Genomic DNA, 15,147 nt, shown 5'->3' with positions numbered 1-15,147 from the left:
GAATCTCAATATTACAGTGTATGATTCATGATATACCAATAAAAAGTCAAAAAGAGAAAAACTGAAGAAAGTATGGAATAATATTAACATTTTACTTCAAATCATTGGTTTCATAATATTTGTTATGAATAACTGAAAATAAAAAAGCAGCTCCTTAATATAGGCGAGTCCTAGGTTCCATCCCTAGCACTACAATATTTTATTACTTGATTTAGGTATTACTTAAAAAAGAAAAGAGAGATTTGGTAATCACAGAAAACAGTTGGCTTAGCTGGGTATGATGATGTATGCTTATAACCTACTCGGAGGCAGAGGCAAGATGTTTGCAAATTCGAGGCCAGCCTGGACAACTTGGCAAGACCCAGTCTCAAAATTAAAAAAATAAAAATAAAAAAGGACTGGCGGTGTAGATGAGTGGCAGAGTGACCTTGGGTTCTATCTCCAGTACCACAAAAACAAACAAAAAAACCCCTAAACTTGGTGGTACTAGATTTTGAACCCAGGGCAAGTGTTCTACCTTGCCCCCGCCCCCCCAATAAACAAACAAAGTTTTTTTTTTTTCCAGGACGAAAATTACTATCTTTGACATGGGCATTTTAGACAAAGGACTAAAAATAACTAGGGGAAAAAACACATGTCATGATGAAATGTGTTTCCAAATGTACTTACTTTTCAACAATTGACTTGGTTTGATCCCGGACGATGCCAACATAGTGATCAATCTGGGTCTTTAAGGAAAGAAAGAAGACTCAGCTGTAGTAACACATAGATTAATGTTTCAGACTTCAAATTATGCCAAGCTGTGTGAAAGTGAAAGCTTTTGCAAAGGTAAGCTTTACTTGGTACTTCCTTTACTGGAGCATTCTACTATGTAAACATCTGCTTGCACCACCCTGAACAGCCTACAGCTAACCCCCCCAAAAAACAAAAAGAAACTGCTTCCTTTTACATTCAGTTTTTATTCATTAAGCATTTTTTCAGGGCTGGGGATGTGGCTCAAGTGGTAGCGTGCTCGCCTGGCATGCGTGCGGCCCGGGTTCGATTCTCGGCACCACGTACAAACAAAGATGTTGTGTCCGCCGCTAACTAAAAAATAAATCTTAAAAAAAAATTCTCAGGGCTGGGGATGTGGCTCAAGCGGTAGCGCGCTCGCCTGGCATGCGTGCGGCCTGGGTTCGATCCTCAGCACCACATACAAAGAAAGATGTTGTGTCCACCGAAAATTAAAAATAAATATTAAAAACTTCTCTCTCTCTCTCTCTCCTTTAAAAAAAAAATCTCTCTCTCCTCTCTCACTCTCTTTAAAAAAAAAATAAATAAAATAAAACACATTGATTTAAAAAAAAAAAAAAAGCATTTTTTTCAACTTTTTGAAGAGATAATGCATCTATGCAATAAAACCTCGAAATGTTTACACAAGGTGTAACAAGTAAGTCTCTTTCCCACCCACATCTCTTCTAGACATCTAGTTTCTCTCACTGGAGGAAAACACCGTGACCAATTTGAACACAAATTTGACTTTAAAATCAACTAAAATCAGTCATTTATCAACCAGCACACCGATTTGGAATAAATGCCTACCTTGTACTTCTCATAGACAATTGGGACGCTGAAGACGAGCAGCTCCGCTGAAAGACAGAATCACAGGACAGGGCAAGTGTAGTTGTGCATGAGACAGTCACAAAGTATCAAGACACAAGCAACTGCATCCATTTCCTCAGGAAATATAGGGTAACACACTTTCCTCAAAACGACAGATCCTGGCCAGAGCTCCCAATTAAGAACCATTACAAAAAAAGAGTAGAGAAATGTAAAAAACCACAAGTCTCTCTCAGGTATATAGGTTGCTTTCTTTGTCCTACAGATAACAATTTCCAAATAAAAAAAAAAAAAAGGCTTTATAATAAATAAGATCCCCATTTTTAAACCAAATCTAGATAACTCTCCTTTACTTCCAGCTATTTTGAAATATCATTATAAATGGGACCATTTAACAAATGCGTGATCACAAGTTCCTCCAGTATCTAGTTCATAGTCTCTGGCTACTGAGGTGGGACCACGTGGAACAAGTAGAGCCATGCTGGACATCCTCTTTATTTATCCTCACAAATCACTTCAAGGAGCATGGACATTTTCCTTGCCACCTTACCAAGAATCAGAAGGGTGATTCCATTAAAAACGGCACCAACGTAGGTCATCAGCCACATGAAGACAGCCAGCTGTGAAAGCCAATGTAAGAGGAGTTAAGCAGAAAACCAGTAAAGTTCATGTTAACTGATACCAATCACCTCTAGCTAACTAAGTGTGTATAAACACAGTGACCTATGACACATGATTTCAAAATGAAGGTTCCCTCACTTGCATTATACATTTAAGTGCATGAGAGAATTCTGTGATCTCTTAGGTCCAAAGACTGTACCACTGCTGATTCTATTATCAGATATTCTTTTTTGGGGGGGTACCAGAGATTAAATTTAAGGGCACTCAACTGCTGAGCCACACCCCAGCCTTATTTTGTATTTTATTTAGAGACAGGGTCTCACTGAGTTGCTTAGTGCATTGCTGTTGCTGAGGCAATCTTCCTGCCTCAGCCTCCCAAACTGCTGGGATTACTGGCATGTGTCACCGTACCAGTTTATTACCAGATAATCTGATGTTCGTTCTCTAATAGGAGGTGACAGCTTCTCATGATTTTTTTTTTTTTTTTTTTGTAGTGGGGATTGAACCCAGGGGTGCTCTACCACTGAACCACATCCCCACACCTTTTTATTTTGAGACAGAGATGCTTAAAGCCTTGCCAAGTGGCTGAGGCTGGCCTTGAACTCTTGATCCTCCTCCTGCCTCAGCCTTCTGAGTCACTGGGATTACAGGTGTGCCATCATGCCCAGCTCATATCTGTATAACTTATATTTTTTTTATGTTTAACAATGACATCAACAATACTTTTTTTTTTTTTTGCTTGCAATACTGGGGATTGAACCCAGGGCCCTGCACAAGAGCTCTTGACACTGAACTAATCTCCCTAGCCCTTGGTGATAGCTTTCTCTACTGACTACTACCTTCATTTTCACAAGATGACTGAGCTAAGCATATGTTTTTGTCTGATAAAACCCTATGCACCATTTTCCCTCTGAATCAAAATCCAGACCCTGATTTTTCTTAGTTTCACCACCAAAAACTGCAGAAGCAACTAACCTTCAAGGAGTCGACCAGATCTTCCACCAGAAAGAGACGAATGATGAGTTTTAGGGCCTTGTTGACATGCACCATGGCAGCATTCATGTAATTATGGAAAGCTTCTGAGGACAGTGTAATGTCCACATCCAGGTAGGCTCTTTCAGAGGAAGAAACAACGGTCACATGTTTGAAATAAGAGGGTGCATTCTCTGTCAGCACAGCAGTTCTTGAGGGTTAAAGTGGCCTCTAGGGTGCATTTTAGAAATCTCTGGGATATTTTTTGCTATCATGGGGTGAAAACAATATCATCATTTAGTGGGCAGAGACAAAGATGCCAGATGTCTGCAAAGTATGGGGCAGTCATACTCAGTGAAGAATTGTCCTATGTTCTATGTAAATTTGACTCCCTCAATGAATATTCAAAAAAAGGTGAACCCATTTATAATTAAATGGCCGTAACATATGGCTCAGTGGTAGAGCACTTGCCTAACATGTGGGAGACACTGGGTTCAATTCTCAGCACTGCATATAAATAAATGAATAAGGCAGGTGCAGTGGCACACGCCTATAATCCCAGCAGCTCAGGAAGCTGAGGCAGGAGGATCATGAGTTCAAAGCCAGCCTCAGGAAAAGCAAGGGGCTAATAAGCAACTTGGTGAGACCCTGTCTCTAAATAAAATACAAAATAGGGCTGGGGATGTGGCTCAGTGGTTGAGTGCCTTAGAGTTCAATCCCCAGTACCCACAAACAAACAAACAAACAAATAAAAGGCCCATCAACAAGTAAAAATATATATTAGAAATAATAATAAAAAAATCACAAGATTATTGTGAGGATTGAATGCCATAAGAAGTTTACAATTAAAAAAAAAAATCCTGAGTTTTCTAAAACTACACTACTGTCACATGCTTTAGGCAAGTGATCTGCCACTGAGCTATAGCCCTAGGCCCTAAAACCATACTCCATTTATGATTTGTTTCCCATTTTGGAAAATCACATCTGCACTAGTGATTACAGAGGTAGGTGCAAGAATCCAACTCCACTATGCTACTGGGTATGGTCATATTCAAGCAACTAAATATTGGCTGATAGTCATTTATAATGAAGTAATATGTCTATGTTTCACATTTTTATAATTGATCTGTTTTGAAACTACATTTAAAGCTAGATCACATTATCTGTGAATTTCATTCAGAATGATATTTGTTTAAAAAATAACAAATTTGACAGAGCTGAAAACTTTAGAAGAATGACCAGGGTTCTGTCCCCAGATACTACAGGACTGAGATGTAACCATGTGCTCATAACCTGTTCATTCCCTCAATACTGACTGCATGCCTCTTGCATACCAGACATTCTGCTACATGCTAGGATGACAGGAAAGGTGAGGCCACTTTTACTACCTTTAGGAGCCCCTAGTCATGGGGAAAATGTAAGAGTAATAGGCTTTTTTCCCTTCCTATTTATTAAGAAAATACTTATGTAAAAAATTATATGTAAGAGTTTTAAAAATTAGGTATTGTAATTAATAAAATTTCATGAAACATTTTTAAAATTTTTTTTTAGACACAATATCTTTATTTATTTATTTTTATATGGTGCTGAGGATTGAACCCAGGGCCTTGCACATGCTAGGCGAGTGCTCTATTGCTGAGCCACAACCTCAGCCCATAAAACATATTTTTTTTATATCTACAAGTGTCATGCAGAAAAAAACAATACTCCCTTAAGATATCAGAGCATGTTGCAAAGCAGTAAAATTTATTCACACATTCACTCTGTGCTACTGACTTATTAAAATTAATTGGCAAGAAAATTTTAATGGCACTTGACTTAAGTTATTTCTTCTTTTACAGAAGGAAAGTATATGCACAGCATGGTGGCCAGAAGGCGTTCAGCTCAGTGCTGAGGTCACAGCAGGGCCTCTTCCTCTATGAGAAAAGGGCTTTTTAAAAAACTGTCATTTGCTAGTGTTTATGTTTTTATGGGTTAAGAATTTCAAGAAGAAAAGATCTGTTAAAGTGACAGCACAATCAGAAAAGCTAGAAACTGGATCCTAGAAATGCATGACCTACCAACTTGATTCTGGGATTATTAAAACCAAATGAGAGATAAGGAGGAAGTCAGTAATAAAACCAGGAGTAAATACATTCAGTTCTGGATGCCACCGAGAACACAGGTCCAGTTAAGATTTCAAAGCCATTTCAAGATTCATCCACATGGGGGCTGGGGTTGTAGCTCAGTGGTAGAGCGCTTGCCTTGCATGTGTGAGGCACTGGGTTTGATCCTCAGCACCACATAAAAATAAATAAATAAAATAAAGATATTGTGTCATATGGGAGCCTCATAGGCAAGAGCGACCGCATGAATGAGCGCAGCTCTCGGTGTGCTGCGCTTGCTGTCATGCTCAGGGTTTAGTCCTCTTTGATCTTAAAGTGTAAGCCTTTAGTGTGTAAAAAAACAGTTTGGGTCACTTCTTAGGGTAATCATAGTCTCTAGGAGATGAATAATGTCACCAGTCAGCTCCATGAAACCCTATATTTCTTGCTTTTTATTTAGGTCCAATTTTCAGACTGGACCAGTCTCAGCAAACCCCTCCACTGAAATGTGGAATATTGTGTGTGATACTTCAACTCACTTGAATGGATGGCCTTCTTCTGATTTCTGTACAGCTTGGATGACAGACTTGTAGACTCTGAAGCTGATGGTGACAGAGAGAAGGGCCAGGATGAGGTAAGAAACCACACTGATGACACTGAAGGCTGCCAGGGACAGCAGCATGATCAGTGTGGTGCCAAAGACAAACCCAGTCTTCTTCACATCTCGCCAGAAAATCAGATCGTGCACTGCCAAGAGAAAGGGAATGTGAGTTGCAGAAGCAGGAACTGCTCTGGCTGAGCTCTACGCACCTATGGGGTGTCCCACTAGCATAGAGAATCTGACACTTAAAAGAATTTATTTTAAATATTTTTTTTTTTTAATGGGCTGGGGATGTGGCTCAAGCGGTAGTGCGCTCGCCTGGCATGCGTGCAGCCTGGGTTCGATCCTCAGCACCACATACAAAGATGTTGTGTCGGCCGAAAACTAAAAAATAAATATTAAAATTCTCTCTCTCTTAAAAAAAATATTTAATAGATTTTTTTTAGAATTTTATTTATTATTTTTTAGTTAGTTTTCGGCCGACACAACATCTTTGTATGTGGTGCTGAGGATCGAACCCGGGCCGCACGCATGCCAGGGGAGTGCGCTACCGCTTGAACCACATCCCCAGCCCCTAAAAGAATTTATTTTAGCTGCTCAAGTCCACTAATGTAAAGTCTCATTGACCTTAAATGTTTTGGCAGAAAGGATGACAGAACTGGGCACAGTGGTGTACACCTGTAATCCCAGTAACTCGGGACTCTGAGGCAAGAGGATTGCAAGTTCAAGGCTAGCCTTGGCAACTAAGTAAGGCCCTGTCTCAAAAATAAAAAACAGAAAGGGGTGGAGATGCTGCTCAATGGTAAGGCGTCCTTGAGTTCAACCTTGGTACTTACTGACATATATACAAACATCCATAAAAAGGATGCCAGGGCTGGGGATATAGCTCAGTTGGCAGAGTGCTTGCCTTGCATGCACAAGGACCTGGGTTTGATCCCTAGCACCACCAAAAAAAAAAAAAAACCAGAGTGAGGCTGGCAAAATCTTGGTAACTGTTGACTAAATGAAGCAAACAAGGTTGGTGTAGGCGTCTGTGGTTCTAGCACTAAGGAAGCTGAGGAAAGGTGATCACCTGAGCCCAGAAATTTGAAGCCAGACTGGACAACATGGCAAATTCTTGTCAAAACCAACTGATAACGCCTACAAAGCTAACCAGAAATGTATAATTAGGGTAGGGGCAAAAAAAAGTTGGTGATAAAAACAAACCAATCTCAATTAGTGTTACAATGAAACACAAGTCTGTGTTAATCTGAAGAGGTTTCAGGAAGGACAATGAGTTTGGGACAATATAATTGTTCAAACTACTACATATATATAATACACACACACACACTCACATATATATATGTATATAATTTAACCCCCATCTTTTGTGGTGCTGGGGATTGAACCCAGGGCCTTGAGCACATGAGACAAGCAATCTTTTTTTTTTTTTTTTCTAAAGAGAGAGTGAGAGAGAGAGAGAATTTTTTAATATTTATTTTTTAGTTCTCGGCAGACACAACATCTTTGTTTGTATGTGGTGCTGAGGCTCGAACCCGGGCTGCACGCACGCCAGGCGAGCGCGCTACCTCTTGAGCCACATCCCCAGCCCGAGACAAGCAATCTTGCCTCAAGTTACACCCTTAGCCCTAATTTTACTTTTTTTTTTGGTACTGGGGATTGAATCTGGGGTGCTCTACCATTGAATTACATCCTGTCCTTTTTATTTCAGACACATCTTGAGAAGTTGCTAATGCTGCCCTTGAACTTGTGATCCTCCTGCCTCAGTCTCCTGAGCTGCTGGGATTATAGGCATGTGCACTGCACACAGCTCTTAATTTTTACTTTTTAAGAGACAGGGCCTCCTTATGTTGCTTAGGTTGGCTCTGAATTCCTGGACTCAAGTAATCTCTCTGTCTCAGCCTTCTAACCAGTTGGGACTACAGGTGTATGGCCAAACCATAATACTTTTAAAAGCAAGTGGGGTACTTTTAATTGTTGTGTCGAGGAAATAGCTATAAACCTGGACAATCCCAGGCAACCAGATCTTATGGTTGGGAATGTAAAAACTGGAAGAATCTAAGTTCTTGTACTTTAAAACACCTCAAATTGGATGGCAGGCTGGTAACTACTTCCAATCTAGGCTCTGTAAAAAGCTGACACTTAGGTAGTAGCCCCACTGTGACTTTCCTCCCATCTACTCTGTTTAAAAAAAGAGCAAGACTTTTGGAGGTAGACAAGAATTTCAGTGTTAGTAATTTCCAACCAATTACTTAAACCTTTTAAGACTGCATATTCTCAATTGTAAAACAAACAAAATGACATCTATTTCCTAGAGCTGCTTCAAGGATAGGTTAGTGCAGGGAGAACGCTCTGCACTGTAACACTCAAACTTTAACTGCAATCAAATACAATTAGCATGAAAGACTGTGATTTGAGATCAAATGAACCTGTGCTGACCAATGATATCTACTCCTTCCCCATGTTCAGCTCCAACACTCTCTAGGGTTGTAGCTCAGCGGTAGAGCGCTCGCCTAGCATGTGCGGGTGCCTGGGTTCGATCTTCAGCACCACATATTTAATAGATAAAATAAAGGTATTGTGTTCAACCACAACTAAAAAAAAAAATATATATATATATATATATATATATATATATATATATGCTGGGAGCCATTAGCCAAGTAGGTATGACAATTTCCTTGCCAGCGTACCCCCATGTTGCTTTGTGGAAGGACTCCTGGAAGGTGACCTTGCTCAAGGACCAGGGCGGATCCGTGTTTAGGGTGTTCCTGGTTTAGGATAATCCGAGTTTAGGGCGTCCCGGTTTAGGAAGATTATTCCTACTGGGAATAGGGCGTATCCTGCTGTCTGAGTTCCTCTTGTATGTATGTATGTGTGTGTGTGTGTGTATATATATATATATTTTTTTTTTTTAATTTTTATTTATTTATTTTTTTTAAATGCTGATTGTATAGAAGAAATGAGCACTGGTTCAGAGATTCTGGCCAGGGGAGGTGACTCATGAGGAGAGGAAAGGAGCGTTATAATTACTGATGGGAAGTCGAATCATAGGTAGTAGTGTTGCAGAGCAGGTTGAAATCTGGGAGACAATTCCAGCTCATATGACTGAACTGAGACTGCAGAGGAAGCCTAACAGAACACTGGCCAAGTAAGAGGGCAAATATCAAGTGGGAGAATCTGCTAGTGTTGGCTACAAGAGGGTTTCAACATGGAATGCTTAGAGGCTCAAGGCCACCAGTAGTAGAACAAAGTGATTTCATGTGCTTCTCTGGATGCAATGTACTGAGAAGGATAGAACAGTACTTCTGTGATATTCCTGCCCCAAACACACAACTTGAATCTAGAGAGAGAATACCAAGCAAGACAGTCTCAAAACAACTGACCTATAGTCTACAAAAGGATTAAAGGAGAGTAAAGACACAAAACAATATGTAAATGCCAAGTATGATCCTACACTGGACTTGGGAAAAGGAAGCCAAAATAGCTATGAAGGTATCAGTAGGACAAGGACAAAATTTGTGAATGAAAAGCACTGAACCAATGCTAATTTCCTAAATGTGGTTAAGTGTACAATGATTATGTAAAACAAATAACAAAAGTTTGTTTCAAGGAAATACCCTCCAGGATATTCAGGGTAAAGAAGCAGGAAGCTTGCAAAACTCCAAAATGGTCCAGAAAAACAAAACAAACAAACCAGAACTATAGAGAAGAAGGGGGCAAAAAAAGCACAGGTGGCCAAATGTTAATAACTGGTGAGCTAGCGCCAGTCAAGGTCACATGGGGGCTTTTTGTACACCGCTTGCAGTTCTTCTGTAAATCTGAATATTTGAAAGAGAAAAAAAAATTAGAGGATAATGCCGAGGCCCAGAGAGAAAAGGACCTTGATGTACCAGAGAAGGACAAGGCGATAAATAGCCTAAAAGCAAATTACAAATTCCTACCTTTGGGTCAAGTTGAAAATGTCACCCTGTCTTATGAACTTTACTGCCATCTGCTGGAAAGCTGTGATAAGATGGTCAAACCTACAATGACAACACGTAGCTAGTGCCCTCTAGGGGCCTGCAGTACATGCACCACAGTTCAAAAAGCCCTGGACCAGAGGGGGCATCCTGATTGACAGGGAACCAAGAGCTTGGAAAAGAAGGCCCTGATGCATTACAGCTCATGGCTTGCTCTTTCTTCATTCAGGTGCTGGCTCAGTATGACTGCCTACCTTGTCTAACATCCCCCTTCTCTCTCAACTCTCTATCCCATTATCCAGCTTTTTCTTTAGCACTTGTCACTTAAATTATATCTGTAGAGGCCTCTTCATATCCATTACTGAATGCTTAAACATGGGCCAGCTAGTGACCGAAAGACAGCATAAACACAACCGATCTGTTTCCCGAGAATGACCCCTTATACTCAATCTATCAAGCACAGAGACCAGGGATCCTGAGTACAGAATACCAAAGAAAGGGAACTGGCGTGATGTTTGGAAACTTTTGGGAAAGACGTGAATGAATAATACAAGGAAAAAAGGTGAGAAATAAGGTAGGCGTCAAGTTTCAAAATGTGAGGTCACTAGACCTCATATTCATTTCATAACCAGGACACCAGGAAAAGGTTGTGATGGTTTGTTTCCATGAAAATTTCTCTTCATTCTTTTCTATTTTCATTCATGTGTTCTTTCTGCCTCAGTATGGTACTTTAAAACAGAAGATTCCTAAAAGAGTTTTCTTTCTTTCCATTTCCACTCTATTCTTCTTTCATGTGTTTTATTAAGTACCCATTATGTGCTGGGCAAGTGCTAGGAGTCACAGCTGTGAATAAGGCAAACAAGATCTTTACTTACATTCCACAGGAGAAGAAAGGAAATATATATAATGAAAGTGTTGGGGATGGGCCTGTGGCTCAAATGGTAGAGCGCTAGCCTAGCACGTGAGAGGTACTGGGTCTGATCCTCAGCACCACATAAAATAAAATAAAGATATTGTATTGGGCTGGGGTTGTGGCTCAGTGGTGGAGCACTCTGCCTAGCAAGTGAGGGGCCCTGGGTTCGATCCTCAGCACCACATAAAAATAAATAAATAAAGACATAGTGTCCAACTACAACTAAAAATAAATATATAAAAAAATTTGTATCCACCTAAAACTGAAAAATGAATATTTTAAAAAAAGAGAGAGAAAGTGTCCCCCTATAAGAGTGGATCACAGAATATAAACCTATGGGCTATGTGGGTGTTCTTTTTTTTTTTTTTTGGCACTGGGTACTTTACCACTGAACTACATCCACATATCTTTTGAGATGGTATTGCTAAGTTGCTTAGGGCCTTACTAAATTGCTGAGGCTGGCATAAAATTTGTGATCCTCCTGTCTTAGTTTCTGAATGGCTGGGATTATAGGTGTCTAGCACTATGCCTGGCCCACTGAACTTTACTGAGAAGAATGTGTGCAGGAAGGCAATCAGGAAAAGCCTCTCTGCAGACTGGACACTACAGGTGAGATACAAAGGTGGGATAGAGTTGAATGCAAAAACCCAGGGGAGGAATATTCCAGGGCAGGGAACACCCACAAGGACTGTTGGCAGAGTGGTATTTGGACTTGTTTAGGAAAGGTCAGCTAGATGGTTTTAAAACAGGAATTTGGGGATACAGAAAAAAATAATAAACTGAGTCTCAAAGAGAAGTACCCATAAACCTTTAGAATGCAGGCAATAAATATTCACGAACCTCTAAAATGCAAAACAAGCATCTCGAGCAACCTTGGGTAATACAGCCCATATCCTCAGCCCACAACCTTGCCCACAAACAGTAACACGATTTGAGGTAAATGCTCAAGCACAGGGAGAGCTGATATAAGACTATAACTCTGCCCTGATTTCAACTCTAGTCCTGCTTGTGGCTACTGTTCCTCTATAAATATTAACACACCAGATGCTCTGGTTGGAGTCTCTCCTCTAGAGATGGCCAGCATTTTCCCTCACATGAGTATTCCTTGTTTTACTCCAAAAGCTTCTCACTATTGAGATGGCCTGCATTCTCCCTTCAATGTGCATTTCTTGCTTTACCCCAAAACACTTCTCTCTTGAGACAGCCCATTCTCCTTGGAATGTGTCTGCTTTCTGAAATAAATGAATCTGTATCTCTAGCTGGCACACATGCTGAAATTCTTTCCTGTCATGTTTGCTAAGGACCCCACTTGTGCTGAATCAAAGTTTTAATACGGGTAAACCCCTACCTCCCACCCAAGTAATAGGGAAAGGGAGATTGGCTGGATCGCAGAACACTTCCAGAGAGCAAGAAGGTTAAGAAGCTTGGTCCCACTAAAAACGGCAAGCAAGGCCTGGGGATACACCTCAGTGGTGAACATTTGCCCAGCATGTTCAAGGCCTTGGGTTCAAACCCCATTCCAAAGGAAGGAAAAAAATCAAGCAGGGCAATAACATGATGTACTCTTTTTTTTTAAAAAAAATTTTTTTTAGTTGTAGTTGGACACAACACCTTTATTTTATTTATCTTTATGTGATGCTGAGGATCGAACCCAGGGCCTCGCACGTTGCTAGGCAAGCGTTCCACTGCTGAGCTACATATAACCCCAGACCCGTAACTTTTTTTATTTTTAAAGAGAAACACTTGCTATTATTTGCTGTAATACAGAAAAATGGATTGGGATGGAGCACAAGTGAAAGCAGGGAGACCTGGAGGCTATTATGGAAGTGTAAATGAGAAACATGTGGTCATTTAGGTTAGGATGGTGTGACGATAATAAGAAAAACCAAATTAAAACTCAGTTTCTGCTGGGCATGGTGGTGCATACCTGTAATCCCAGTGACTTGGGAGGCTGAGCCCTAAGCAACTTAGTGAGACCCTGTGTCAAAATGAAAAATAAAAAGGGTTGGGGAGATAGCCCAGTGGTAAAGTACCCTAGGTGCAATGCCAGGTACTAAAAACAAAACAAAACCCCTCAGTTTCTCCCTGTATAATCTCAACAAGAAACTATCATGGAAATTCTGAACAGTTTAGGAATTGTGTGCCAGGAATAGATAGGGAGTGTCAGGATGAGAGGGAAGATCTGAGCTATATTTTGAAACCAGAACTTGGGGATGGGATTGAATGTGGCGGGGACAAGGGGTAGGGGAGAAGGAGTATGAGTGACATCTAGATCCCAGTCTGAGCAAAATGGATGGCTGTGGTATTATTTACTGATATGAAGAAGAATGAAGGGCAGGGAGTGCTACCTTTGGAATGGAGGGATGGAGATACCCATTACTAAGCAAGGTGGGCAGATTCATCAGTGTGGAACACACAGGCAAGTCTGAGCTGGAGACACGTTTGAAAGTCATAGCACACAATTTAGAAGTCATGGGAATGAATGTTGTTACCCAGTACCAATATAGAAGGTGGGCCAGATCGATTCTGAGGTATTCCAATATCTAGTAGCCAAGTAGGAGTGCAACTAGTGAGAGGAAACTGAGTAAATACCCAGGAGGTGTTAACAGTGGTCCATTTTATGCTCTGAATATAGCCCTTGCTGCTCTGCCACTGCAACTTATTTTTTTTTATATTTATTTATTTTATTTACTTTGTGGTTTTCGGCGGACACAGCATCTTTGTTTGTATGTGGTGCTGAGGATCGAACCTGGGCCGCACGCATGCCAGACGAGCGCGCTAAGCTTAAGCCACATCCCCAGCCCTGCAACTTATTTTTAAAATGAACATGTTTCTTTCTCTTCCTCTCTCCCTGTCCTCCCTAATTTGGGGAAACAGGATTATCTTTCTTCCTATCCTAAACAGAGTTATCTGTCCTTGAGTACATGCCCACCACAGGAAGGAAGTAATTCAGATTTGGGGATGACACAGAAGATCTCAGAAGGTTTCCCAAACTAACAAATGAATTACAACTCCAAAAGAGAATGCTTGGAATATAGGCTTCGATTTGCCTCTTTTTTTTTTTTTTAATTTATTTTTTTTTAGTATTTGGCGGACACAACATCTTTTGTCTGTATGTGGTGCTGAGGATCGAACCCGGGCCACACGCATGCCAGGCGAGTGCGCTACCGCTTGAGCCACATCTCCAGCCCCTCGATTTGCCTCTTTAAAAACCTCCTGTTGGAACTGGAGTTGTGGCTCAGTGGTAGAGCACTTGCCTAAAATGTGTGAGGCACTAGGTTCGATTCTCAGCACTGCATACAAATAAATAAAGGTCCATCAATATCTAAAAAATAATAAATAAATAAATAAAAACCCTCCTGTTTCCCCTGATGGAATCACAGCCTCTGGGACAGGAGTCCCCTGCGTTTCTCCTTTGCTAATAAAGCAATAAAACCTTTTCTTTTTTCTCAAAACTGTGGTTGACACCAGGGACAAGGAATGAGCTTTAGGTAACCGAGGCAGGGGACCATTAGGACAGTGTGAATCACAGAAGCAGAAAGGAGTGCTTTGAAGAAGAGGACATAGAAACTGGCTAATTCTGCTGAGGATGAATAAGAAAAAAGTCACCTTGAAATCGGCAATATGGAGATATTGGTGACCTGGACAGAGTGGTGGGAACATTAACGACTAGAGGCAGCTGGAGCAGATTATTGGTGAAGACGTGGAGGCAGTATGAAAAAAATGCTGCGCAAGTATGGCTGTGGAAGTAGAGGCATTCGGAGCTAAGGGAAAGATCAGATGGAGAAAACACCAAAGCACGCTTATGTGCCGACACAAACAGGGACAAGAAAGCCGCAGAGGCAGTGAAGTCCAAAAGAAGGCAGGGAAGGCCATACAAATGGCCAAAAAGCCATGAAAGAAGCGCCAGATCATTAGGAGAAATGCATACCAAAATCAAGAGAACCCACTAGGATGACTATAGAACATAAAAAAGGACATAATGGTAAGGACATGGAATGATTAGAACCACGGAACATTTTTATATTCCCACAAAAAAATTTCTCCTGATGCTTTGGCACATCTTTCATGTGTGCTTTGGTGTTTTATGGACAGAAAGTAGATTCATGGTTATCTGGGCCCGGGATGGTAGGAAATAGGAAGTGACTGGGAATGAATATATGTTTTTTTTTTAAATTTTTAATTTTAAAAAAGTAATTAAAATATTTTTAGTTATAGATAGACACAACACCTTTCTTTCTTCGTTCCTTCCTCCCTTCCCTCCCTTTCTTTTTTTTCTTGTGCTGAGGATCAAACCCAGTGCCTCACATGTGCTAGATAAGTGCTCTACCACTGAATCACAACCCAGCTCCTGGGTATAGGGTTTCTTTTCCTTTATTCCTTTTTAGTTTT

The 15,147-nt window shown here is 40.7% G+C and overlaps 1 protein-coding gene across 1 annotated transcript in view; it reads right to left on the bottom strand.

Moving 5' to 3' along the window:
- Positions 1-15,147, bottom strand: part of Rtn3 (reticulon 3) — a 61,464-nt gene that overhangs the window by 1,506 nt on the left and 44,811 nt on the right. The window contains exons 2-6 of the mRNA XM_076847419.1: positions 5,816-6,023; positions 3,196-3,334; positions 2,150-2,219; positions 1,582-1,628; positions 670-728 (exon numbers count right to left, since the gene is read on the bottom strand). Of these exons, the coding sequence (XP_076703534.1) occupies positions 670-728; positions 1,582-1,628; positions 2,150-2,219; positions 3,196-3,334; positions 5,816-6,023 (523 nt within the window). The remainder of the gene's footprint in view (positions 1-669; positions 729-1,581; positions 1,629-2,149; positions 2,220-3,195; positions 3,335-5,815; positions 6,024-15,147) is intronic.

The sequence above is a fragment of the Callospermophilus lateralis genome, chromosome 2 (assembly GCF_048772815.1).
Source record: "Callospermophilus lateralis isolate mCalLat2 chromosome 2, mCalLat2.hap1, whole genome shotgun sequence".
Classification (NCBI taxonomy): Eukaryota; Metazoa; Chordata; class Mammalia; order Rodentia; family Sciuridae; genus Callospermophilus; species Callospermophilus lateralis.
This window is presented reverse-complemented; position numbering and strand designations above follow the sequence as displayed.